The 25,814-nt window shown below is 52.7% G+C and overlaps 1 protein-coding gene and 3 long non-coding RNA genes across 6 annotated transcripts in view; 2 read left to right on the plus strand and 2 right to left on the minus strand.

Annotated features, from left to right (window-relative positions):
* Window positions 1-1,975: 1,975 nt before the first annotated feature.
* On the minus strand, window positions 1,976-6,141 carry LOC107034395 (uncharacterized). Its single transcript, XR_012078731.1, has 2 exons — window positions 5,924-6,141; window positions 1,976-3,773 (listed from the first exon to the last, which is right to left on the minus strand). It is a non-coding gene; the product is annotated as an uncharacterized lncRNA (long non-coding RNA).
* A 73-nt stretch (window positions 6,142-6,214) lies between these two features.
* The window catches only part of TBC1D22A (TBC1 domain family member 22A), a 238,357-nt gene continuing 218,757 nt past the window's right edge, over window positions 6,215-25,814 (plus strand). For 2 of the 3 annotated variants that reach the window (XR_012078732.1, XM_072973722.1), the window contains exons 1-2: window positions 6,215-6,425; window positions 25,107-25,163. Coding sequence is in view for 2 of the 3 variants with exons in the window: in XM_072973722.1 (XP_072829823.1) it covers window positions 6,364-6,425; window positions 25,107-25,163 (119 nt within the window). In the remaining variant the exon portion in view is untranslated. Of the gene's footprint in view, window positions 6,426-16,862; window positions 16,936-25,106; window positions 25,164-25,814 lie in introns of those variants that run through there. The other variant, XM_072973723.1, reaches the window with a different exon arrangement.
* On the plus strand, window positions 14,623-15,887 carry LOC140700317 (uncharacterized). The gene is made up of 2 exons (XR_012078734.1): window positions 14,623-15,327; window positions 15,584-15,887. It is a non-coding gene; the product is annotated as an uncharacterized lncRNA (long non-coding RNA).
* On the minus strand, window positions 15,551-16,933 carry LOC140700316 (uncharacterized). The gene is made up of 2 exons (XR_012078733.1): window positions 16,105-16,933; window positions 15,551-15,860 (listed from the first exon to the last, which is right to left on the minus strand). It is a non-coding gene; the product is annotated as an uncharacterized lncRNA (long non-coding RNA).

Genomic DNA, 25,814 nt, shown 5'->3' on the forward strand with positions numbered 1-25,814 from the left:
TGGTATTTCATTTACTTTTTCATTTATTTTTTAAAATTTTTTTAAATTAAAAAGTCCCATTTTCATTTGACCATCTGCCACTTGTGTTTCCTCTTTGTGCCCTTTGATGTATTTACTCAAACATTTAAAATATATACTTCATCAAAAAAAAATCAGACTGCTTCCTCCTGGGGCCTTTTACGTCCTCATTTATCAGATTTCCACATATTGACACTGGCGTACACTGTATGTCATACATGGCGTATATTCTGTCCAATTACAAAAACACTGACAAACAAGGTGGCGGCATTTTTAGGGGTCAAATCAATCGCTTTGTCAGCATGGCCCCTGCCTCAGGGGCTGGTGCCGGTGCAGGAGATACTGAGGTCCTCCCCGGTGTCCGTGCCAGCCCTCCCTGGTTGGGGAGTGGCCACCGAACTGGGAAGGGTCCACTCCCATGGCAGCTACACGGAGGCACACTCACTGACCACGCCGGTGTGGTATCTCCAGGCCACAGTGACTGGTTCAGGGGAGGCACGTGACGCAAGCGGGCCGGCAGAGGCAGCTGGTGACCTCAGTGGTCACGTGCCTTCTCCGAACACACAGTCCCCTCGGGACCTGGCCAAGTACGCACGCCGAGAAACTCCCTTTAGAGTGTGAGCTGATCTGGACTGGATTTTGTGTTTTCTGCAACTTCCAACATCCCAACTCATGGAGAATTTAGTTGTACTAGGACTGGGATGTCGCTAGGTGCAGACCCTCAACTCTCGAAGCGGCTGAACCAAGTTAGGGGAGGGGGCGGGAGGGAGAGGCCCTGTCTCTCATGGTGGGGAGGTGGGGACCCTTGCTATAGGTCATGAATTATTGTGGTCGGCTGAATAGCGACCCCCCAAGATCTGCACATTGCTCCCTGGAAACTGTGAGCATTACTGTATACGGCAAAAGGGTGCTTGCAGGTGTGATTCGGTTGAGGGCCCTGATGGGGAGATCAGCCTGGGCTCCCCGGGCACGTCCTCGTGAGAGTGCCTGGGAGCCGCCGGTGAGAGAAGACGGCGTGACGACGGAGGCAGAGGTTGGAGGGGCGCGCTCTCAGGATGGAGGACGGGGCCCGAAGGGAGAAAGCAGTCTCCCTTGCAGCCCCCAGAAGAAGGCAGCCCTGCCCACACTTTGCACTTCTCAACGCCGGGGCTGAGAGTAACTTGTGCTGTTTACGGGCACTTAGTCCAGGGCAACGTGCCACAGCAGCACTGGGAAATGTGGGAAAGGAAGCGACTATTACTCCCCCCACTTCACGTGGGGGCGCAGGCCACGGGGGCGGGCCCTCCACGCAGGCGTGGCTGTCTGCGCCAGTGAAGGGCAGGGAGAGGCTGAAGGAGCCGAGTCACCGAGGGGAAGACGCAGTGCACGGGGGCGGGGCGCACGTGCCTCCTCCTTCCTCCTCCCGTCAGTGCTCTTGTTTTCGCTCAGACTCCTGTCTCCTCTACAGACAAGCAGTGCGTGCTTTTCCCACACTGACAGTTGGTTTGGCCAGAAAGTGCAGCTACTGAGTGGAGGGGGAGAAGGCGAGTGGGCTCACACACACAGATCTTTGGCAGCAAGCTCAGGAGCCACGGCTGATGGGGGACCCCCGGAGAGTTTGGGACAGGAGACACTGCCTTAGGATGAGGTCCATGTGCGGCGCAGGGGTGTGGGGTGGGTGGGGAGAGGGGGAATGGGAGCTGGGCAGGGAAGCTCTGCATTCTGAATTTCAGGCGGCACTCAGGGCCCCCCTTGCCCTGGGCATCCTCTCTGGCCACCAGGATCCTACCCAACCACTCTCCAACAACAAAGCTTGGGAGTTTTAGGTGGAAGGGTGGACACCCAGTCAGAACCTCCGCTTCCCAGCATCTCTTGACTGGGGTGGTCATGTGGGATGTGAGTGGAAGTGACAGGCGCCAGCGATTCACTGACACGTCAAAAGCTCGGGGAAAAAAACAAGTAAAACCAACGAAATCACTGAAGTAGGAAGTAGCAAGTTTATCGAGCACACACCAGAAGGATAGTTTGCAAACCAGGAGCACCCAAACCAAGATGTGGAGCGAGGCTCAGAGGGACGTTACGGAGCCGCCCACATGGTCTGAAGGCAGTGAGTGAGTGTGCTCCACAGTGACAGGCTACAATTTCCTTAAATAAAAGAGAACTGGTTAGCGGTCACCTCATATCGACTTTGGGGAACAACTTAAGTTTCGCTTATGATTTTCAGACAAATAAGCAAGAAGTGATCCAGGTCACGTTAGCGTCACTTGTCTTGGAAAATAAGCTGAATTAAGCTTTGCTTGTATGACTAAACTGGTTTTGTCTGCTCAGGGAATTTTCCAGTTTGGCCTCTGTTTGTGTTTGATTTGAGCACACGTATTCGGTGTGTGGGTCTGAGTGTCTGATCTACCTACAGGAGGCCCTCCAAGGTCTGGCACCGGCTCAGGGAACCCACTCTACAGCCAAGGAGGTGGTGGTGATGTGCCCATGGCCACTGGACCCACTGTTCCTACAACATATCCCGCCCCACCCTGAGGCTGTGGCCTGACAGAGCAAGGAAACAGGCTTTCTGCTCGGAGCCCGCGACCTGCAAGGACAGAGCACGGCCTTCAGGACGCAGCGTCCAGCCTGCACAGTGCTGTGATCCTCTCAGTGAGGACAGGGCTGTGGGAGCCGGGGGGGGGGGAGCAGGAGGCCCTGACTCTCATCACTCTCAGGGGCATCCGTCTTTCCTGTCCTCCCCGTTCTGGCCTCTCCTGGAGGTTCCCAATCCCAGCATGGGAGCACTTCCAGAAAAAGACACAGGAAATCTCACTGAGCTTAAAAGTTACGGCTGCTGCCTACTCGCTTTGGGCTCCTTGTGCCAAGACTAGCAGGCAAGGAAAGGGGTCTTCTGACACTGGAAAAGGCAAGGATGCTACCGCACGGTGGGGGCAGAGAACGCTTCTGGCATCTACACGAACCATTGGGTTTGATGGAATATGGGCAAGTCCAGCGGCCATGACCTGAGAAGGGTGTGAGGCCTCTCCGATGAGACCACTGGCTGTGAGGCCTCTCGGATGAGAGTCTGGGTCATCCGACAGGTTAAGAGACCTAGACCAGCAGAGGTGCTACTGGGGTGGGGGTGGGGGAGGGAGTCTACAACAGGTAATGGTGGAGGGACAGCACGGGTCACTGTCGTGGCTCCAGGATCCTCTTGAAAGTCTCCCCAGTAAAAGGGACTAACCGGAGTCCTGGAGATGTTGCTAGATGGCCAACTTACGTGGAGCCAGCGGCCCTGAGTGGTGCACAGGGCGGGCAGTGGCAGACGCTGCCCTCTGCTGCCCAGACTCCCCCTGGAAGACCGAGGCTCTCATTTCCCTCAGGGTGGGGAGTATCGGCTGCTGCTGGTTCAGCAGTAAGTCCCTCCTTGGGAACTGCGCTCAGCAGAAGGGCACTTCCTCCTCTTCCCAGGGGCAGCCCACATTCGATGACTGGTCCGTGCAGCCGTACAGACGCTCTACCTGCTCATCTCAACTCAAGACACCTCCGGGGCCCTCCTGGGTTGGCCTGATGCTCCATGGCAGCCCCTCAGCTCAGCTTCTCCCCACTGAGCCACCTTCATGCAAATATCCATCTCACCACCTGTTTCCCAGGGACCCAACTTGCATCACAGATGGAGCCATCCTAGATCACCACCTGTTACGCAGCATCCAGTCCTCTCCCGTCTCCTTGCTTCAGTGATGATGTTTCCTCTACCTGGAACGGCTCCTTGCATTGTCCTGTCGTAGCTCCTCCACCTGAAACAGCAGCCACAAGTTGTATCAGTCGACCTGCCTCCCCGAGCCTCAGTGAGGGCTGTTCATTCACTGTCGCATCATTTACAGTTGCCTTTTCCAACAAGAAAAGTTACAGCAGCTCAGTGCATGATAGGGTAGGAGCTCCATAATTACATTTTAATGTATCACAAAACAATTTACACGTGCAGAACACCATAAATAAAACAAACACCTGAATGCACTCCATCTGCCTTAAGAAGTGAAGCATAATACAACTGAATCTTCTCTGAATTCCTCAACGTTCTCAGCAGCACACAGAGGCTACCACATTCCTTAATTTAGCTTTCCGTATTTTTACTTAAAAAAAGGGAATTACATGGTGTCATACCATGTGCATTCATAGTCAACTTTTTTTTCACTCAAAATTGCTTGTGAAATTCATTTGTTGACATGTGTAACTAATTTATTCATGTTTACTATCATAGAGCGTTCTCGGGAACACTAAGTGTAATTGATCAGCCTTCCCCAGGAGCCACGTTTCTAATGAACATTCCTGTCTCTGTGCACAGGCAAGTCGCCAGAGGGTACACAAAGGAGTGGGATCACTGGGCTGTAGAATGTATGTACCTGTGACTACTAGGAAGTGCGTACGGCCACCCAAAGTTACTGAATGAATTTATGCCCCATCAGCAGTGAACCAGCACTCTGCACTGCTCATGAATCCACATCCTCGTCAACTTGGCACTGACAAGATTGTGAGATACTATGCCAGCCTGTTAAGTGTGAAATGGTACGTCCTTGGCTGTAATTTTATATTCACCTAAATCTTAGAGAAGGTAAGCCTTTTTTTTTTTTTAAATGGAGGTACTGGGGATTGAACCCAGGACCCTGTGCATGCTAGGCATGTGCACTACCACTGAGCTATACCTTCCCCCTGCTCAATCGTACTTTGTTGCACAGATGAATGAAGGCTCTGCACATTTTTCCCCTGTGTTCCCACATTTGTTGTCTGATTCCCGCGTAGTCCCACTCCTAGCCTACCTCTGCTGCACCCTGGGTCTCACGCCCGGCCTTCCACCAGATAGTCCTTCACGTCCATCTCTACCATGCCTCTGGCATTTTCTGGAGATTCTCTCTATCTTGACTGTTTTTTGATTATGTTGCTCATACTGCTCACCTATGCCTGACCACTGGTTCTGAGATTTCACTCAGGCCTGTCCTCCCCTGTCTGACCCTGTCTCCTCATCTGGGGACTAATATGTCCTCTAACTTAGTGCCTGGCTGATGCCTCCCATCTGACCTCAAACCCAACGTATCATAAACCCATCCTAAACTTGGTTCCAAACAGGCTCACTGCTTGCTTTGATGTTTCTGTCAGCGGTGGGAGTTATCCTTTGCTGAGACAGTCTTGAAGCCGTCAAGTCAGTCTTGGTCTCCCTCTTACTCCTTCCCCTAAGAGACAGTAGATGGGAAAGCATGAGGTCAGTTATGAGGAGCAACCAAATCTAAAATGTTACAGTTACATCCAATCAGTCACGAACTGCTGTCATTTGTTCCTTTGTAAACTCTATCCTCTTAGTCCTGCTGTCACTGCACTCACTGATCCTTGTGATAAGTGGGACCGAGTTGGGGAGAATCCCCAAGGTCCCCAGCGCTGAGGGCATGGAAAATCTGTAATCAGAGAATATAGTCAAGAACTAGCAGACGTGTGTCCAGGAGCTCCCAAAAGCCATGCTGCAGCTCCAGTCTGAAATGCCAGTCCCCGACCCTCAGTTTTGGTCTACAGCCGATAGAAATACAAAGCAAACCACGTACGTAATTTCAAATTTTCTGGTAGTCACATTCAAAAAACAGAAAGAATATGAAAATAACTTTAAGCAATACATTTGACTGAATACAACATACACAATATATTGTCACTTCAATATGTAACCACCATAAAGATTATCATTTTCATTCCTTTTTTTGTACTAAATCTTTGAAATCCTGGGTGTATTTTACCTTCACGTTTCAAGCGGCGATAGCCGGGGCCCAGGCAGCGGAATTTCTCTCGCTCCAGGCGCAGCGCTTCCTCAGTCGCAGCCGGGCCTAGCCCCACCCTCCCTGCCCCGGCCACTTCGTTAGGCTGTCTGTCACTCCGCGGCTCTGTAAGTCGGCCACTTGGTACTTACCGGTCCCTCCCAAGTGCGGGCGACACGGCCTCGACCACCACCCGCAGCGGGAGCTTTCGGTTTCCGCGTCGCCCTGCCCTCGGACAGCGCCACTGTTCTGCTTCGCCCAGTAAGAGACACCTGGGCCACTAAGAGTCCGGGCCGAGCAAGCCAGCCGGACGAGACCACAGCCGCGGTACCCTCTCCGCCGAAACGCCCCGAAGGCGCCCTTTAGTGACGCCAGGCGCCCGCGCCGTGCGTCACGCGCGCCATGGACGGAGGCGGGACTTCCGGGCGCGCGGAGGCACAACTTCCGGAGGGAGGCGGAAGAACCTCTCGGCTCTACGCTCGGGAATCCCGGGACCGCTGAGGGGCCGCCCGGGGTGCAGGAAAGGGCCGCCGGGTCTGACTGGCAGCACTCGGAGTGTCAGGGCCGCGGACCTGAGGGATGAGGAGGGGCCATGGCCAGCGACGGGGCCAGGAAGCAGTTCTGGAAGCGCAGCAACAGCAAGGTCCCTGGCAGGTGGGTGTGACGGGGACCTGGGTCGGGGTCAGGGGTCAGAGGTCAGGTAGGCGCGTCGGCCTCCTGGGCTGCGGGTGGAGTCGGGGTCTGGCGGGCGGGTAACCTGGGCTCTGAGGAGACTGCTCGGGGTGTGAGGGGCGTAGAGGGGGCAGGGGGTCGTTGCGTGGGGTCTGGGAGGTGGCAGTGGCCGCAGGTAGGAGCGAGGCTGGAAGGGAGAAGGAGCAGCGGCTGGCGGGTTCGTCCTGAGGCTGGCGGGCTCCCTTCTGCGAAACTCCTCGGCCCCTGGGGAGGCTGAAAAGAGTGACTCGGCTCGTGCCGCGAGGAGTTTGGTGGAGTGAGGAAAGTGGCCGGGACAGGCTGTGCCTGCCGGGGAGATCTGTGATCTGTTTCTGCAGGGGCGCGGTGGTTCTGACCCACTTGATTGGCCTTGTCTCTCTCGTGGGCTGCTGCTTTTGCTTCGAGCAGGGAAGAGTACTGAGGCTCCCTGTGAATTTCCATGTTCCCGCTCTCTGGCCTCAAAACCAACTCCTGTCTTGAGTCAGCTGCAGGAAGCAAATTAATTTTTTTTTTTTAAATTAAGTGCCTGTAGTGACCCGGGTGCACCCTGGAAGCTGTGCAACTCCAGAGTCCTCCTCTGACTGATGTGTCACCCAGCCCAGCCAGGGCCCTAGGCAACATGCAGATGTTACATGGAAAACACCTAGGGTAAAACCAGATGCCGGTGAAAATAGATGAGCCATAAACAGACTTCAAGATTTCTAAACACTGCTGTGCTTGGAAACTAAAATCTGAGATACTGAAGATTAAGAATTGTGGTGTTAACTCCAAGTAGAATCATTCATAAGTACAGTTTATTCATAAGTATTCACAGTAAACGCTGTTGTTTGAGTGATGGAATCATAAGCTTTGGAATTCACTGCGTCCAGTCAGAAACATTTAATTTTCAGAGTGGTTTGGGAGTTAGCAAAAGTAAAGTTACTGAATGCCCAGAACAGTGACTTTGGAGGGGGCGGTTAACATTGACCAAAGACTGTGTTTCACTCCATAGGATTGTGCTGGATTGAAGACCAGTAAGAGGTTTTGTCAAGACCAGTGTCAGGGTCCAGGATGATGTGAAAATTCTGGAATGGCAGAGAATGGGAGGTCACAATATGACAGGAACAAATAAATGCTCTAGAACGTAGACTCCAGGGAAAAGGAGCCATGTGTCAGGAGAACTTCTGTGTGTTGCTTTTAGGTCTTGCGATTTTGGTTCCTCCTCCGTCTAAGTAAACTGTTTCTTAACAACCAACTGAGATATGAGAATAGTCAAGCTCCTGTGTGTAGTTTTAATGGCAAATAGACCTTTGGATTGACGACTGTGTCTTTTGGTAATTTGTCCTTGTGTTGGGTTCAGTAGTGCCTCCCCCGCCCCCCGTAAATTCGGGTCTCTGGAACCTCTCTTTGTGTGCCCTTGTTAGGAAATAGGGTATTTGCTGATGTAATCAAGTTAAACTGAGGAATGAGGTCATACTGGATTAGGGTGAGCCCTGGTCCAATGACTGACGTCCTTACAAGAAGAGGGAAATTTGGATGCAGAGAAACAGACCTAGGGAAGAAGGCATGTGGAGCTGAAGACAGGTTAAAGTGATGCATTTACAGACCAAGAAATGCCGAGGATTCTTGGCAACCAGCAGAAGCTAGGAGAAGCAGGAAGGATCCTCTCCTAGAGACTTCCGAGAGAGCCTGGCCCTGCTGATTCCTTAATTTTGGGCTTCCAGCCTCCAGCACTGGGATAGGATAAATTCCTGTTGTCTTAAGCTGCTAAACTAAGTCTGTGGTACTTTGTTATGACAGCCTCAGGAAAATGATACTGTCCTCAACTTTGTCCTGTGAAATCCTGCATTACCAGACAGGATTTCCTTCTCCTTTGGTTTTGGTGCTGGGCTGTGTCTTAAGCATCTGTGAGAGCAGCTCCCGGGTGAGTTTCAGAGTTAAAGTTGCGTCTTGGAGAGCTCCTGGAGGCTGTCCGTGCCGAGGGCAGGCAGAGAGGAAAGGGTGGCCCTCTCCCTGGAAAGGCCTGCACAGCCGCTGTGTGCCCCTGGCCTCCTGTGGCCTCACCGCTGGCTGTGCTGCTGTTGGGGCGACAGAAGGTGTTGCGAAGGTGCCCATTTTCCTCTCAGTAGGTGACCTTCCTTCCACTGGCGGTCACTAGCTTAGTCTTCAACTACACAAACGCAGAGCTGTCAGGGCCCCTTGCAGGCTCCGGTGGCTGCGCGACTCTTTCTGGGGGTTCCTGGGATTGTTTACCTTTCCTCTAGGGTGGACCTCAACCCAGAGAACCTCAGAGGAGGGGGAACACACCCACCGCAACATGCGGGGCTGTTAAAGGCGCTTCGATGTGGCACAGTCCTTTACACGATTAATTCCTTAGTAATAACTCCTTATGGCAATGATGGTGACGTTCAGCGAGCGTTTACTATCTGCCCAGCGCTGTCCTTGGTGCTGGGCTAGGGTTCTGTCGCCCTCCTGTTTTAGACTTTTCGGAACACATGCTCCAGGTGACACTGAGGTAGGCTCCGTTTAGAGCCTGTTAGTTGTTTTCCCCAAAGCGTCGTGCTGAGAAGTGGTTTTGCATGATATCTAAGGCCCTTTATGAGCCGATCCCACTCAGCTCTTTTGCCCCATCTCCTGACCCTTCTTGTGCTGAGCCTTGCCCTCAGCGGTGCTGATGGACTTGTAGGTTCCTTGGGGTACATGCTGTACAGTTTCAGGCTTTCGTAGCTGACCAGAATGTTCTTTCCCTCCCTCCCCTCTCCTTTGCCTGCCTTACTTTGCAAACATTTTAAAAAGTTCACTCCAGGGTACCTCCTTGTAAAGCCTTGCCTGTCTTCACGCCGTCTGGACGACAGGGCCCCTTCGTGCATCACGCTCACTGTTGCTGGGATGTGCTTGTTTTCGCCACCGGACAGCAAGCTCTGCAGTTTAGGGAGGGTGTCTTACTCATTGCTGCATCGTTAGTGCGGAATCAATGAGTGGTGGTTGATCTGAACTCCTTTCTAGATTAACCTCGAGAGAGCAAGTGACGGCCAGGGCCTCACACTGCGTGAGGGGTGGTCTTGCTCGCAGAGCCGCTCCCCTTTGCACACCCGGATCCTTAGGTTATGTGTTTGGCTGATGCTTCCTTGGAAGTTTCTGTTCTGGATGAGGCAGGATGTGTGATGTGGTGGAAAGACGTTCTCACTAGGAATTGGGTGGTCTGGGTCTCAGCCATCTTTGTCTGTTAATCTCTTCGTGATCTTTTCCAGGTCACAGTGCCCCTGGGCCGGCAGTTTCTGTGTGTAACCTGAGGGAGTCGTGTTGGGCCTTCGTGGCTATGACCGATGGGAGGGTACTTGCTTGGCCTAACCCTGTTCTCTTTGGTGAGGATGAGAGAGGCCTCTTGGACTGGTTTTGAGAGTTTGATAATTTATTGATTCAGCAAATATTTATTTAATCCATATTATGTGCCAGTGATGGTTCCAGGTGCTAGGGATACATCAGTGAACAAAACAGACCAAAATCTCTGCTCACGGAGCTAACAGCAGAGTGGGAGAGGCAGAGAATACATAGAGAGTTAGAAGATGTCACTGTCGGGAGGTGACACCTGCTGTCAAAACAAAGCTGGGAAGTGGGATAGATGGTACGAGGGCAGGTGCAGTGGGGAGGGTTTCATGGTCACCAGGCGGCCGGGTGAGCCCTCACAGCGGGTGACATTTGAGCAAGATTTGCAGCAGATGAGGGAACAGGCCTCCTGGGTGGCTGGGAAAGGGGGGTCTGGGCAGAGGGGCGTGCACGTGCAAAGGCCCTGATTTGGGATGATTTGGGAGTGATTCTGGTTTGTGGGAGAAAAGGGCAAGGGCCAGTGTGACTGTAGCCGAGAGGGAGACAGAGTCCTGGGGCACGCGGCCTGAAAGGCGCTGTGGGTGGGTCTCATGTCCCAGGAAAGACACGGACTTTCAGTCTTTTATTCTGAGTGAAGGGGGAGCCTTTGGAGGCTTCTTGGCAGAGGCGGGGCAAGACCTGCCTTTGGTGTAGCAGGCGGGCTTTGGCTGCCTGGTTGTAGGTAGACTGGGGGCTGAGAGGGCGTGGGCAGGAGAAGGGAGACCAGTTAGGAGGCTCTGTGAGCATCCAGATGAGTGATGATGGCACCTTGATGAGAGTCAGGAAGTGGACGATAAGAATCAGAGAAGGTTCGGCCTGTTCTTTCTCGGGCCACTGGCTCGCTTGGCTCTCTCAGGGCCATCGCTTTCTGCAGTTGCACTTGGCGTTCCTGCCATGCTCACCTGTAAATGCCATGACGCGATCACAGCGCACTGGGTGTGAGAACACAGGCCGCCTTTCAGCGTGGGTCCGATCCCCGCTGCCTTAGCACGGCCCTGCGTGGCGGTCAGCTGGAGGAGAGCAGTTGCTGCGGGGATGATCATGCAGACGATATTAGGAGCATCTTTGATGTGTCCGGTACTGTGCTGAGTTCTGAGCAGAGAGGAGGCCCCCAGGGGCTGCCGGGCTGAGGGGGTCGGTGAGCACACGGCACATAAACAGCCTGCAGGGCACAGTCCGGTGATGTGAGCAGAACAGTGGGCACCGCGTCCAGAGAAGGTCACATCCTCCTGGAGGAGGTCTCACCTAAGCCGGGGAAGGGGCCAGCCTGCCACGCAGAGCTGCCGGTCGGGGGTCACTGCACTCCTGGTGGGGAGGGGGAGACGAGGGGAGGGGCTGAGCAGGGCCCAGAGCACGCAGGCCTCCTGGCCCTGGAGAGGATTTGGGTCTTGGTGCTAAGAGCCGTGAGAAAGCACCAAGGGGTGATACTTGATGCTGTTCCTCCTCCTTGAATAGGGCGTGAGAGGAAGCAGGTGCGGGAGGGGAGACAGAGCAGCGGCTGTGGAAGGGAGTGGGGTGGACGGTCCAGGGCCCCTGCTGCAGGCGGAACTCGCAGGGTTTGCTGTGGGCGGGGTGTTGGGGGTTGAGGTGATCCCAGGGTTCTGGCCTGAGAAATGGGGTGTGCTAGGCAGAATAACAGCCCCCCGGATATGTCCACGTCCTCGTCCCCAGAACCTGTGAAGTGCCAGGTACACAGCAAAGGGAATTAAGGTTGCTAATCAGCTGACCTTGAGATGGAGAGGTGGCCCTGGGTTATCTGGTGGGGCCAGCGTAATCGCATCAGCTCTTCTGTCAGAGATTGGACACGAAGTGACTCCACGTGACCTGTGGTTGCTGGCTTTGAGGTGGAGGAAGGGGCCTCGAGCAGGGGCAGATGGAAGCCTCTAGAACTGGGAACAGCCTTCTGCTTACGGCAGCAGGAAGACAGGGACCAAGGTCTCACAGCCACTAGAAACCGAGTTCCGCCAGCAACCTGGATGAGCAGGAAATGGGTTCTCCCCAGAATCGCCCCCTAGAAATGTGTGCAGCCGACTGACACCTGGACTCCAGCCTGGTGAGACCCATGCCGGCCTTCCGACCTCCAGAACTTTGAGATGATGAATGTGTATTTTGATGCACTAGGTTTGTGCTAATTTGTTACGGTGGCCACAGGAAACCCCTCCGGGGCGGGTGGAGGGGTCAGGGCAGCATGCTGGGGGCATGGCGCGTGGGCGGGGGTTGCAGGAGCCCTCCAGGCCTGCCCCTGCAGAGTCCCGCCCTTGCAGGTGGGTAGGAGCCTCGGCCAGTCTTGGTGGGCGGGCTGGACCGGACCCTCACCATGACATCTGCAAGGGTGTTCAGTGCTGTGGGACAAGGACTGAGCTCAGAGGGTCTCCCTGTGTCCTGAGTCCTCTCGGTCCCTGAGCCGCGTGGAGGCCCCGCCTCCCTTCTCAGGAGGTCTGAGCTGCTGGCCCCCTTGCGCTCGCTCTCTCGTGTTTGTATGAACCTGTGCTTGCTTCCTTGCTCGTGTTTTTGGAGCGGCTGTGTGGACTGAATGTCTATTTTTTCCTATTTTTCCACGTTGCGAGGAGCCCAGGCATCCGTGCTCAGGCGGTGACTGTTTTGTGGGAGTGGAGAGGGTCTTGCTGTGCTGAGCACCAGGGATGCACCCGTGGGTGGGGTTTCGCTAAATACACAGACCGTTTTACTGGTTTGCTTTTTAGTGGTTGCGTTTTGTGCTATTAAATGCCTTTTATTTTGTCTGGAAACACTTTGGAAAAATAAATTTGAAGGGAAGTCTTTTTTTTCCCTCTTATGTATTTGTCAGATGTGGCAGACCTGGATTCCTTGGGGATAATTTCAGATGAGGACAAAAGTAACTTTTGAAAAATAAATCCCTGATGATTTTGGATTTGGTTTTTGCTTTTTAAAAGATTTTTAAAATGAGAGCTGGAGGAAGTATTTCAGTCCCCTAAGTATTGTGAAGGCGAGGTCAGAGGTCGTGTGTGGAAACGAGTAGAACGTGTGCTGGGAGGCCAGGTCTCTGTCTTCCTGTTCTCAAACCCGTGGGCAGTGAGGAGAGGCAGTGGCCGAGTGGCCCTGGGCCGGGGCGGGACACCGGCCCTCCCTGCCTTCTCCAGCGGGCCCTTTGTCGAGCTCCTCCTTGGCTTATCCACCCCTCAGTCCAGCAAGTGCCCTATGGGGGCCGCGGGCCCCCCTTGGAGGGGCTGGGCTGCTCCCTGCTCCTGCAGACAGGTGTGCGGGGGACATGGGCATCGGGGCCACCGCTGTGCTCGGCCCCGGGAGCCCAGACTCGCCTGCCGGCCTAGTGGGGGCCTGCCAACCCCGCCCAGGGGCGGGTGTTGGTTCTGTGCCCCAGATGAGAGGCGGGGCCTTGAAGTGGAGGTGGCGCCGGCCTCGCAGTGACACGTCCTACCAGCACTTGCTCATTGAGCACGTCCCTTGTGCCAGGCTCCTTACACGCAGCCCGCTGCGTGCTCACAGCCGTGGGGGTGCCGTGCGGTCCTGCACGGGCTGCACAGACTGGGTCCCAGGCAGGGGGGTTGGGAGCCCACTTCCTGCACGCTGACTGCCTCTGTCGGGGGGTCTTCAGGAGGGAGACGAGCAGCTCCTTCTAGGTTCACGCAGGCGCTCCCTCCACAGGGGAGGGGCAGCGGGGCCGCAGCAGCCTGGGTTCTTCCCATTTCTGGGCCCCGGGCTACAGGGCCCTTTCGTTTTGAGCATCCCTGGTCCTTTCATCTCCTCAGTCTGAAAGGCTGTTTCCTCTTTCTGGGAATTAACGTGGAAGTCCCAGGCCGAGTACTGGAGGTGGCGGAGGCACGTGTAGCCCCGCTAGGAGTGGAGCCGGGTTCCCTGACCGCAGTGATGAGAGCTCGGGGCTGGAGGTGCTGTTTCTGATACTGACGCCGCCAGGCTGGGAGCCGCGCTCTGCCCGAACCGCAGGGAGGAGGCCATCTCTGCCTCAGGCCCGTGGCCCCTCGGGGAGCGAGCTGGCCTTGAGCTCGGGCGTCTCAGTGCAGGGCAGAGCCCTCTGGCTACACTGCCCCGTGTGTTTCTGGACTCCGGACCGCATTAGCTCTGTTCCCCGTGGGCCTTCCTGGGTATTCTGCTCCTTGGGGAGGCCCTCCTCCCAGGGTCTGGCGTTCACTGGCTCTGCCAGAGGGCCAGCTCCAGCGCTGCTGTGCGCCCAGCCGCTGGCATGTCTGCGGTCTGCCGGCTTCCTTCTCACACGGGCTGCGCACTTGAGCGTGGGCTGTGCCGCTGGGGCCCGACTCGACACAGTTCTCAAGTGTGCCGTGTGGACGCTCTGTGCCTGCTCCTCGTACACCTCGCTGCAGGGTTGAGATGAGCCTTCTTTCAGTGAACACTTCTACTAAACGCAAGCATAGACTCCGTCTTGCTGGCTCTAAGGCTTCCAGGCAGTTGAGACAAACGATGTTTGATTCCTTCTTCCGGGTGGGCTCCTGGTCCTTGGCCTCCTTCCTCGGCAGTGTGCGGGCTTGTCAGAGGACACGAGCACAGGTGCGTGGAGAGGCAGGGCTGAGGATGGGGTCTGCAGAGGGGAGGGGTCCCTGGGCATCACCGTGGACCTTGAGGGCTGGAGGCAGACCCTCGATGCGCTCAGTGCACCTGCTTCTCTTGTCATGTAAGTGTGCCTGCAGGCGGCGAGGCCAGCCAGTTGGGTGAGGTCTTGGGGGTGAAGTCACAGAAGGAGTGGATGACGGGGTCAGGAGGAGAGGGGCACTGGGGGCAGCAGGTGGGTCTTCGGTGGCACAGGTGGCCGGGGAGAGCCAGGAGGCCGCTGGCTGGAAGAGGGTGGGAGGAGCTGCACGAGGCAGGGTGAATGTGTCATGTTGTTCCTGCGTGACTGTGGAGTGAGGTCCTGTCCGAGGGTGGGACGCTGAGTGGTGGGTGGGAGGTGGGGCAGCTGGGGCACAGCTTTTTGTGCAGGACCCATGAATGTGGGGTGGTGAGTTTGTGGCCGAGAGCTGGCAGTGGTTCAGCCTAGAGGCAGCTATCTGAGAAGCGTTAACTAGGGAAGGTCACTACGGTCAGGGAGAGCGTCATTGTCCACAGCCTCGGGGGAAGGCAGAGTTGGGGACTGGGCTCTGGATGCGCTGATGGGTCTGAGGAGTGTCCAGATAGGCTGGCAGGGAACTAGGAAGAGACGGGAGAAAGGCTGTGTGCGGCAGAAGGAGGCGGGCAGAAGCAGCAGGGAGGGGAGGTCGGGAAATGGGGCTTGGTGATGGGGTGATGGCCAGCTGCCGGGCTGGTAGGACTGGACTTTTCCATGTTAATTTCAAAAGCCTTCCCCACCCCGTTACTCATATTTTGCACTTTTATTGTGATGTAACTGACGTAGAACACTGTGTTAGTTTCAGGTGTGCTGAGTGTGACAGGAGACGAGATCCTGTCCCTGCTGCAGGCAGCTCATGGCCCGAAGGGGACAGCAGATTGCTGAGAGCCCCTGGGTGGGGCAGGCGGTGCTGCCAGGCCTCTGGTCTGGGTCCTTTGGGTCGTGCGTCTGCCTGCCTCCCTGGGCGGGGGGGAGTTTCCGACCACGCAGTGGGCGGAGGGGTGGCGGCATTGTTTACTGTTGTAGTCATGGTGTTTCATTCATTTTCCTCCAAAGCCCTCTAAAGTGAATTTCTTTGAAAACTTACCCTCCTGAACATATTTGACAAATCTGGGGAGCATCACTACATGTTAGAGTGAGTCTAATGGTAAATCAGTCGCTAATTTAGCTCATATTTCAGGAAACTGCTGTGGAGCCCGAAGGAGACAGTGAGCGATGCCTGTGCATGCAGAAGGGGTCGATGAGCTGTCGGCTGGAGCTGACTGCAGGGGCTGCCTGTTGGCTTCGTGTGTCTGAAATACAGGGAGGCGTTTAGTCGTGAATGTGCTCATGGAGTTCTTCATTTGCTTTATGATGCTTAGGACACTGCAGCTTGGATACGTTTCTTTTCTGTACTTTTATTTCCTCTCACTCTTCACTCTTTTGCTCAGTTCCATTGTTACCCGCTGCTAATTAACCTTTAATTAAAAACAAAACAAGCTCTCCTGGTGTTGTCCCATCAGTTTTGTTTCAGAGCCGGTGCCGTGGTAAAGGGGGATCCATGTTCACACCTGATGGAAGTTTGCCAGGATACTCAGGAAGGAGTCTCCTTACTGTTACAACCTGGAGCCATGCGACCTTGGACTCCGGACTCCTCCCTTCTTGGCGCCTGCGCTATGCCCTGTGCTGTCTCCACCTTCCTTCTCCCTCTGTGGCGCTTACCTGTATCTGAGTGACTGTGTGCTGTCGTGGGAGCACCCTGGGGGCAGGCGGTCACCGGCTCCCTGGCGCCTTTGCAGCCCCCGTGTGGGGCCTGGCCTGGGGCAGCTGCTCAGCCAGCGTCTGCTGAGTGACTTGAGTGAAGCAGGACTCAGGGCCGTCCGTGACTGTTTAAGACATCACCGTTTTGTGGGCTCTCCAGTGAGGACCACGCCTCAGAGCTTGGCTGTCCATAAGCAGGCCCTCAGCCAGCCTTTGATTCTGAGTTTTTAAAAACCTTTCCTGCACTGTGGTGTAAAGCAGCCTGAACAGAATCCAGACTCGGTGGTGTTGGTCCCAGGGACCCAGCTCTCTTTTGGCCATTCCTGCATCTGTCCTCACCTCTGACCTGTCTGCCTTGGACCGCCCCACCCAGTTATCGCTTTAAACCTCAGCTTTACCCCTTGTTTGTCGTCTCTCTTTCCCTTACCAGTGGGGGCATTTTCATGGAGTCTCCCTGTCCCTTATGCAGAAGAGGTGACCTTTATGAGAACTCGGGGCTCTCGGGGAGGTCCTCCTATTTGGGGTCCTCTTCAGGGCACATCCTGGGGCACCCCTCTGCCTGCCCCTCCCTGGCCTGTCCTGTGCTGTCCTGTCCTTTGTGTGGGTCCAGCCCTCTCCCTGGGTGTGAGCCTCTGTTACATCACAGGGCTGGAAGCTGTGATGCTTCGTCAGTTCTCACTTATTTGTTCCTCCATCTGAGAGTCCCTCCTGGCTGCTTGATTGTGTGATCACCAGGATGTGCACGGACTGGACTCAGAAGACACAGCTCGTGGTCTCCGCTATTGCCTGCTGGTAACAAATTAGGCCTTCCTAAGTTTCAGTTCTTAGTTAGGGTGATAAGATGCCATCATTTTCACAAGAAGTGTACTGAAATGTTTGGTTCTGTGATGGTAGCAGCCCAGACCTGCTATTCGGGGCAGCAGAAGTGGACTTGGACCTGTTTAAAGGTTTATTGGGTGACGTTGGTCAGCTGAGCACTCGGCGCTGAAGGAGCTCCTTCGCACTGGGCCTCCCCCGACGGCGCACCCACCTGCCTGGTACCTGGGCCCGGGGCGACCGTCCTGGTCCTTCCCACCTACACTCCCCCTCCCACCCCTTCCTCTTTGAACATCTGTCGAGAGATATCATTTACACACTGTACATTTCACCCATTTAAAGCGTACAATTCAGTGTTTTTAGTATATTCATCTACTTGTATGACCATCACCACCGTCAGTTTTAGAACATTTTCACCACCACAGACAGAAGCCCAGTTCTCATCAGCAGTGGTTCCCCAGCCCCTCCTCCCCAGCCCCTCGCAACCACTAATTGACTTTTTGTTTCTGTAGATTTGCCTGTTATGGACGTTTCACGTAAATGAAATTTTATGTGGGTCCTGGCTGACTGGCTTCTTACACTGAGCGTGACGTTTTCAAGGTTCATCCACGTTGGGAGTGTTCCTTTTTATGGCCCAATAATTAATGTTCCATTGTATGGCCGGGACATTTGATTCATCTGTTCATCAGCTGATGGACTTTTGGACTGTCCACATTTTGACTCTTATGAAACAACGCTCTGCAAGGCTTTTGTGTAGACGTGTGTTTCCATTTCTCTGGGTACATCCCTGGGAGTGGAATCGCAGGGTCATGTGGTGAATATTTGACTTTTTGAAAGACCTGCCAGGCTGTTTTCTTGAGAGGGGCAGGAGTTTTCTCTCCCGTCAGTGGTGTGCGAGTGTTTCAGTTTCTCTGCGTCCTCCCCAGCACGTTAGTTATCCTCAAACTTTCGCCTTCCTCCTGGCTGTGAAGTGGCATCTAATTGTGCTGCTGCTTTGCGTCTCTCAGGTGGCTAGTGATGCTGAGCTTCCTTTTGAGAGATTTCTGTGTCCCGTGTAGGAGGAACAGGGTGGGGGAGACTTGGACTTATCAGAATTGTGTCTTTGAGGGGTGCTCCAGGCACGGCACTCCTGGGCACTCGGTGCATATGAGACGGTGCTCCGGTAGCCGCGCCTGCAAACCCCTGCCCTCACAGAGCCAGAGCCAGGGTTAAAAAGCTGCAGCACATTTTGGACATTCAAAAAGGCACACAGATGACTGAGTACAGGGTTTGTGGAGCACGCACACGGTGGGAGCTGCTGTGTTCTTTTCCTGACCCAGCTCCTTCCCCCGCTTCCCCTGGTCACCTCGATTCTGGATTCGGAATTTCATGTGCTCTTTTCCCCCGCCGTGCCTGCGGGAGGGTGTTTGCGCATGCATGTAGGTATCCAGAAATGACGTATCATTTTGCATTAAGATCTTTCTGTAAGTGACGTTGTGCTGTGCGTGTTCAGCCTCTCAGCGTTACGTCGGTGAGCTTCCCCGTCCTGACGCCCGTGGCTGTAGTCCTTCGTGGTTGCTGTGGTTGGCGTTTCATTCTATGCGTGTGTCTAGTTCGTTTATTCACTGTTCCGTCGATAACGGACATCTGGATTTTTCCTAACCTTTTCTCTTTGGAGTGTAGCGGGCATCACCGAGCCTGTCTCCTTGTGTGCTTCTGCCAGCGTTTTGCCAGGGTGTAGGGCTGAAAGTGGAATTACGTCCTGTGGCTCTGCTTTTCGTAAGGAATCATTAGGGTTCAGTAAATTACTGTAGTGTTTTAACGCAGTATAATTTATTGAAAAGCTCATTGGTTGATGTACTTTTTAAAGAAAGATTTCATTATCTGAAATGAGGTAGGTGTGTTCTTTGCCACTGATTCTTTAAAAACAGCTCTCGTTGAAGCCTGTTTTTCTTTTTAGCTGTGCAAGACCAAATCAAAATGTAGTTTTAATAAGATAAAATGAAGTTCCTTTCAGTCTGAGCTTGAACTTTGCTGGGACATTTTCTGCTCAGTAAACGTAAGTGGTTTGCCCATGAAGAATGAATGAGTTTCCTGCTGTGCCGGGAGGGGGAGGCCTGTAGTCGTGGTAAGGCTGCAGACTCTGTGGAAGCAACCTGCGCGTGGCGGGCTGTGGACCAGCCTGCCCGCTGGTGTGAGCCGTGCACGTGCAACAGGGCATCGTGGGAGACGGCAGAGGCTCGGGGAGAGTCAGGCTGGTGGGACTGGGAAGTGCTGTCTGTAGGTCGCTTGGCCGTATTCTCGCTGTGCTGTATGGTTCTCTCGTTCCATGCACGTTCTTCTTCCCATTTCTGGGATGAGGAAGCTAAAGCTCAGAACAATTACTTGCTTAATACTCTGTCAGCTTTGAAGTATTTGCAGTGAACCCAGGCCTTTTTTTAAAAAATTAAAAATAAATTTTAAATTGAAGTATAGTAAGTTTACAATGTTGTGTTAGTTTCTGGTGCACATTACAGTGTTTCAGTTATACACATGTATATATTCATATATATTCTTTTTCATATTTGTTTTCATTATAGGTTATTATAGGGTATTGAATATAATTCCCTGTGCTATACCTATTTTATATATAGTAGTTTGTGTCTGCTAATCCCGAACTCCTTTTTATCTCCCCCACAACTGGTAACCATACGTTTATTTTCTATGCCTCTGATTCTCTTTCTGTTTTGTAAATAAGTTCATTGTGTCATTTTTTTTCAGATTCCACATGTAAGTGATACCATATGATACTTGTCTTTCTCTGTCTGACTTACTTCACTTAGTATGATAATCTCTAGGTCCATCCATGTTGCTGCAAATGGCATTATTTCATTCCTTTTTATGGCTGAGTAATATTCCATTGTATATATATACCTCATCTTCTTTATCCAGTCATCTGTCGATGGACACTGAAGTTGCTTCCATGTCTTGGCTACTGTACATAGTGCTGCTGTGAACACTGAGGTGCATGTATCTTTTCGAATTACAGTTTTCTCCAGGTCTATGTCAGGAGTGGGATTGCTGGATCGAACAATAACTCTATTTTTAGTTTTTACAGGAATCTCCATGCTGTTTTCCATAGTGGCTGCACCAATTTGCATTCCTACCAGCAGTGTAGGAATGACCCAGGCCTTTTGAGTTTTGAAACTGGAAGCTTCCTACCAAGGTCAGGAGAGCAACCATCAAATTTTAGGAAAGGGACCATGACGGATGGTTGGTACTTGACGTAGGTAGGCTGATACCTTTTTTTAGCGGAAAAAAAAAAAAGAAAGAAAGAAAGAAAAAGAAAGTTCATGGGTGTCCCTGGGAAGTCTTGAAGGCTGGGGCCGAGATCAGAGGACGGCCGAGTCACTCGCATGTGTAGCGTTGGTGCTGGCTGTGCTGGGACCAGCCTGTATTTGACAAATACAGTATTTGTCTTTCTCTGCCTGACTTATTTCACTAAGCTTAATGCCCTCCAGGTCCATCCAGGTTGTTGCAAATGACAAAAAATACCATTCTTTTTTAAGGCTGAGTAGGTTGCAGCTTTATTCTTTTGCACGTGGATATCTCGTTGTCCCAGCACCGTTTACTGAAAAACAGCTCTTTCTCCATTGAAGGGTCTTGGTGCCCTTATAGAAAATCGATTGACTGTAAATGTGTGGACTCTGGGCTCTCAGTTCTGTTCCATCGATCTCTGTGTTGATCCTGACGCCAGTACCATACTGACCTGATTACTGAATCTTTTAGTGAGTTTTGATATCTGTTGGTGTGAGTCCTCCAACTTTATTCTTTTTCAAGATTGTCTTAACCTGGTCCTCCTGGGCCCCTTGCGTTCCTGTATGAATTTCAGGGTCATCTTTCCAGTTTTCTGCACAGAAGCTGGCTGGTGTTTGGGTAGGGATTGCGTTGACTCTGTACTGAATTTGGGGAGTCTTAACAATGTTAAGTCTTCTAATACACAAACATGAGTATCTTTCCATCGATTTAGCTTTCTTTAATTTCTTTCAACAGTATTTTTTAGTTTTCAGAATATCATTTTTATACGTCTTTTCTTAATCTGTTCCTAAACGTATCATTCTTTTTGGTGCTATTATAAGTGGAATTGTTTTCTTAACTTCGTTTCTGGATTGTTCATTGACAGTGTTTAGAAATGCCACAGATATTTTTATGATCAAATACAAATCTTGTGTCTTAAAACCTTGCTGAGTTTGCTTTTTAGCTCTTACCCTTTTTTAGTGGCTTCCTTAGTATTTTCTGTATGAAAGTATACCATCACGTTAGATAGTTTTACTTCTTCCTTTCTGACCGGGGTGCCGTTTATTTCTCACTCTTGCCTAATTGCCCTGCCTGGCACCTCGGTACGACACTGGGTAAAAGTGGTGAGAGTGGGCGTGCTTGTCTTGTTCCTGATCTCAGGGAAGACCTTTAGTCTTTCACCCTCAAGTATGGTGTTAGCGATGGGTTTTTTGTAGATGTCCTTATTAGGATAAGGACATTTCCTTCTATTTCCAGTTTCTTGAGCATTTTTATTATGAAAGGAAGTGCTGAATTTTGTCAAGGGCTTTTTCTGCAGCTACTGAAGCCATCCTGTAGTTTTGTCCTTTCCCTATTGGGATTTTTGGTTATTTAGCCAACCTTGCATTCCTTGGATAAATCCCACTTGGTTAAGGCGTGTAGTCCTTTTTTTATGTTGCTGGATTTGGTTTGCTAGTATTTTGTTGAGGACTTTGTGGGTGTGTTTTTGAGATGTTGGTCTATAGTTTTCTTCTCTTGTGATGTCCTGTTTGGTTTTCGTATCAGGATAATGCTGGCCTCATAGAATTAGCTGGGAAGTGGGCAGGCTCCTGCTCCTCTCCCCTTTACAGGACAGCTCTGCTGCTTCTGCCTCTGCTGTGTTTCTAGGTAAAAGTTCTTTTGGAAAGTTGGTTTACTGCTAAAACAGCCCTCTTCACACACAGATGAAACCTCACAGGACAACAAAACTGGGGCTGCATGTACCAACACGGACACGTGAAAGGCACCTTGAGAGAAAGGAAAGTTGCAGGAAGATATATAAAGATACGTATATAATATAACACAAACTTTACAAATGGGCAGAATAATATCATATGTTGCCTAGAGATCCAGAGTCTTCAGTGAAAGAGTAAACACTTAGATAAGAATTACGAATGTCAGATTCAGGTTGGTAGGGTTTCAACTCTCTTGTATGACAAAGTGATAGCATTCGATGGGCCCAGAATCACTCTTTGTTGTTTGTGTGGGTATTTTTCATGGTCTTTGTGCCATTAAGCCGGCCTTGCAACCTGCCAGCTGGCTGTGACCTCAGACAGGCCCCTTAAGCTCCCTGTCTGTCAGCGTCTCCATCCTCACCGCAGGGCTCATCGTGTCTGCCTGTTGGGTTGTGCAGATGGAAGGAGTGAACACCCTGAGTTTAGAATAACTCAGATCTAGGTCTCTGATGACTCCAACTGTGACATTCTGTGTTTTATTGTCTGTGGGATTTCACGCTGAAGAACAGGCAGGGGTTGGGAGCAGATTTGGAGTCTGCGAGGAGAGGTGGAGGCTGAGCGGTGGGTGCACGGTGGGGTGGGCATAGCGGGGTGGGCACGGTGTTGTCCCTTCCCCCTCCTGTGGGTTCATGCCTTTGGTGGAAGCTCCCCACCCAGACCTGCACCTCGCCCAGTGTCCCTCCCCATGGGACATGCAGCGGTCCCGTCCTCATCACCTGTCATGTCACAGTGACACGTGGTCTGTCCATGGGTTTGAATGGCATGGGGCCGCTTACGTGTGCGTGCTTTTCAGTGGTAAATACTAGAGTCCTGTACCATCTGTGGATGGGGAGCTGCAGTTGTGGAGAGCTGTGGATGTGGAGGGCCGACTAGAAGTGACGCTCAGATTTTCTAGTGCGGGGCAGTCGGCACCCCCATGCCATGGGCTCCAGGGTCAGCTCTGTGAGCCTACGGCCTCTGTACCTGCATTCTTCATGTCCCAGGCGTTCTAGGACTTTATCCTCAAGAAGTCCGCACATGTGTGACAGTGTTGTCCCCAGAGAAGTTGATTGCTGTTTTCATCATCACAAAAAACTTCAAACAAGTTAAATGTCTCACAGTCAATGTTGGTTAAATGAATCACGGTGTCACCATCTGGTGGGACACTGTGAAGTTAGAGGTGAAGTTGTCCAGGGGGATGTCACAGGCAGTGATGATGTTGCAGCCAAGTGTGTTACAGCTCGGTGTGACAGCTCAGTGTGACAGCTCGGTGTGACAGCAACCTGGATCCAGGCAAGAGACTAGGCAGCATTCGGAGGGTGGAGAACTCAGGTTTACTATATGCTGGCGGTCCCAGAGAAGTTAACACTCCAAGCTCTGGACTCTGTCTGTAGGTTTACATAGGCGTTTATAGGCTACCAGTCTAGACTTTGCAACATTTTGCAACATCATATGCAAATAAGGTATAACAAATGGACCAGTCAGGAGTGATTGAAATGGACCAATCAGGAGTAAGCTTTATGGAAATGAGGTGTTAGAAATGGACCAATCAGGAGTGAGCTTTAGGAACCAATAGATTCTTAGGGGTAAGTTCCGTTCTCCTAGAAGCAAGCCGTTTTACAGAAGCAAAAAGCAAGATAATACCACTGGGTCAGGGAACTGGATGGCACTGGTGGGAAAGTAGTGTCCCTGCCTGGGGGTCCTGCCAGTTTTTTTCATGGGGCTTCCCACCTCAGTGAGGTAACTGGTACTCATCACACTGATTTTTAAAAACTTTTGAAACTCGGAAATAGTTATAGATTTCAGGAGTTGCAGAGAAATGTACGGGGAAATCGCCTGTGTCCTCATTATTGTTTTAAAATGTATGTTAACTGCATGTATTTTTTGTGTATATCACACAATATGTGTAAAGTCAATAAATGCGTCTAAGTAAATTGGAGTGCAGTAATATGGGAAGGTAGTCATGATGTGTTACTAGGTAAACGAGGTCAGTTTCAGTCTGTTTTAAGAAGCTAAGAAGACATTCATCTATATACTAACAGCTCTGTGTCTGCGGTTTTCTGTTTTCTGTTTATTTTGCTCTCCGTCTGTGTTTATCTTTACACACACTCACCGTACAAGCTTCTGCATTAGAGTGTTACAGTGGTTGTCTGTTCCACGTGGACCGCGTCGGGACTGACCGCTGGTGGCTTACACAAGCAGGGGTTTGTTTGTTTCCTGTAAATGAAAGTCTGAGGGAGGTGGTCCAGCTTGGGCTGGCGGCCCCCAAAGCCACCCGAGACCTGGCCCCGTCCCCATCTCCTGACCCTGCCATCCCCCGTGGGAGGCTTTATTTCTCATGCTCATTTCTCCTGGTGGCGGACGGCTGAGGGGCCTCTCGGTCTCCTGCTTGTGCTCCAGGCAGGATGACGGGGAAAGCTCAGGGCCAGGGCTGTGCTGGGCCAGCCTTTCTCCGTCTCTCAGGCCCAGAAGATCCTCGTTTATTTCAGACTGGCCTGCTCCGGGTCATGTGACCACGTGGCTGGTGGTGGGGAGGGGCGGCGGTGGGGTTGCTCAGCTGACAGTCCTGGGTGTCTGCCACGCGTGTTGTTTTGTTTCCATCTAGTTCCCAAATATACTCTGATGAACACAGACTTTCACAATGAGACCATCAAGTCTTAAAAAAAATATGTATGTGTGTGTATATATACATATACATATACGTATACATATACATACATATTTATTTACCTTTTCATAACTCTAGTCCATCTTCAGACAGAATGGGACCAGGTGAGAATTTCCAGACGGGCCTTTCATCGTCAGTCTTTCAGTCCTGCCTGTGACCCCTGGTCTGAGAGCAGAGGCTGCGGGCACCTCACCGAGGCGGGGCCGCTCCCCGCAGCCTGTCCCTAGTTGGTGCCCGAGGCTCTGCGGGGAGGCTGTCAGAGCCGTGGGTCCCTGCACTGGGCCCAGCCACAGGGAGGCTGAATGCCCTTCTTGTTTGGGATGTGGTCTTGGATGGCGCCCCTCTGCCTTCCCAGATGGGCCCCTGGGCCCCGCAGTGGCCCGAGTTGCTCCCTGAGTGTGGGTTCTGAGGAGCTGGTCGCCTCCCGGAGTGAGTGGGGGTCCCAGGAGAGCTGCAGAGAGGCTAATTGTCTTCTCTTTCTCTCCAAGCAGCATCCGGCACGTGTACGGTGCCCAGCACCCCCCCTTTGACCCCCTGCTCCACGGCACGTAAGTGATGGCCCATCTCTCGCCAGGCTGTCCCCAGGCTTGTTCTAGGGGGGCTGCGGTGGCCCTCCAGCTCCCTGGGATTCCTGCGGGGGAGGCAAGTGGCCTTCCATTCAGCAAACATGTCCCAGAATGGGAGCCAGTGTGGGAGAGTGGCGCCCCAGGCTGGACGTAGGGCCTGGCTCTGCCGGTGGTCACTTTACTTGCCTTACTCTCTGCTGCGCCCCCCATGCAGTGCCCCTCCGCTGGCTCTGCCCCCTGCCTGGGCTCTTCCCCCAGAGGTGGGCGAGGGGATGCGGGGGCCCCTCAGGACCGCGCCTGTTGGTTGAGTCTCTGACTGTGGTGGGGCCAGTGTTGAGGGTCGTCCTGCCGTGGGGGAGCCTGGAATTGTACCGTATCCAGACCCACCTGCCAGGGGCCTGTTCCTGTGAACAGCCTCTCCCCGATCCCCAGCTGCTGCCCGGGGAGGTCTGCAGAGGTGTCGGGCTGAGAGCGGGGGTTTGGGGGCTCCCATAACACGAGGCTGGGGGTTGGGTATGAGCACCCTCATAGTGTGGTGTTGCACCCTCATAGTGCGGTGCTGCACCGTCTGCAGGGCAGAGACTCCCAGTGGGACCCTCCCCCAAATCTCTCCTCCCTTCTGGTCACGGCCGC

The sequence above is a fragment of the Vicugna pacos genome, chromosome 12, assembly GCF_048564905.1.
Source record: "Vicugna pacos chromosome 12, VicPac4, whole genome shotgun sequence".
NCBI classification, from domain to species: Eukaryota; Metazoa; Chordata; class Mammalia; order Artiodactyla; family Camelidae; genus Vicugna; species Vicugna pacos.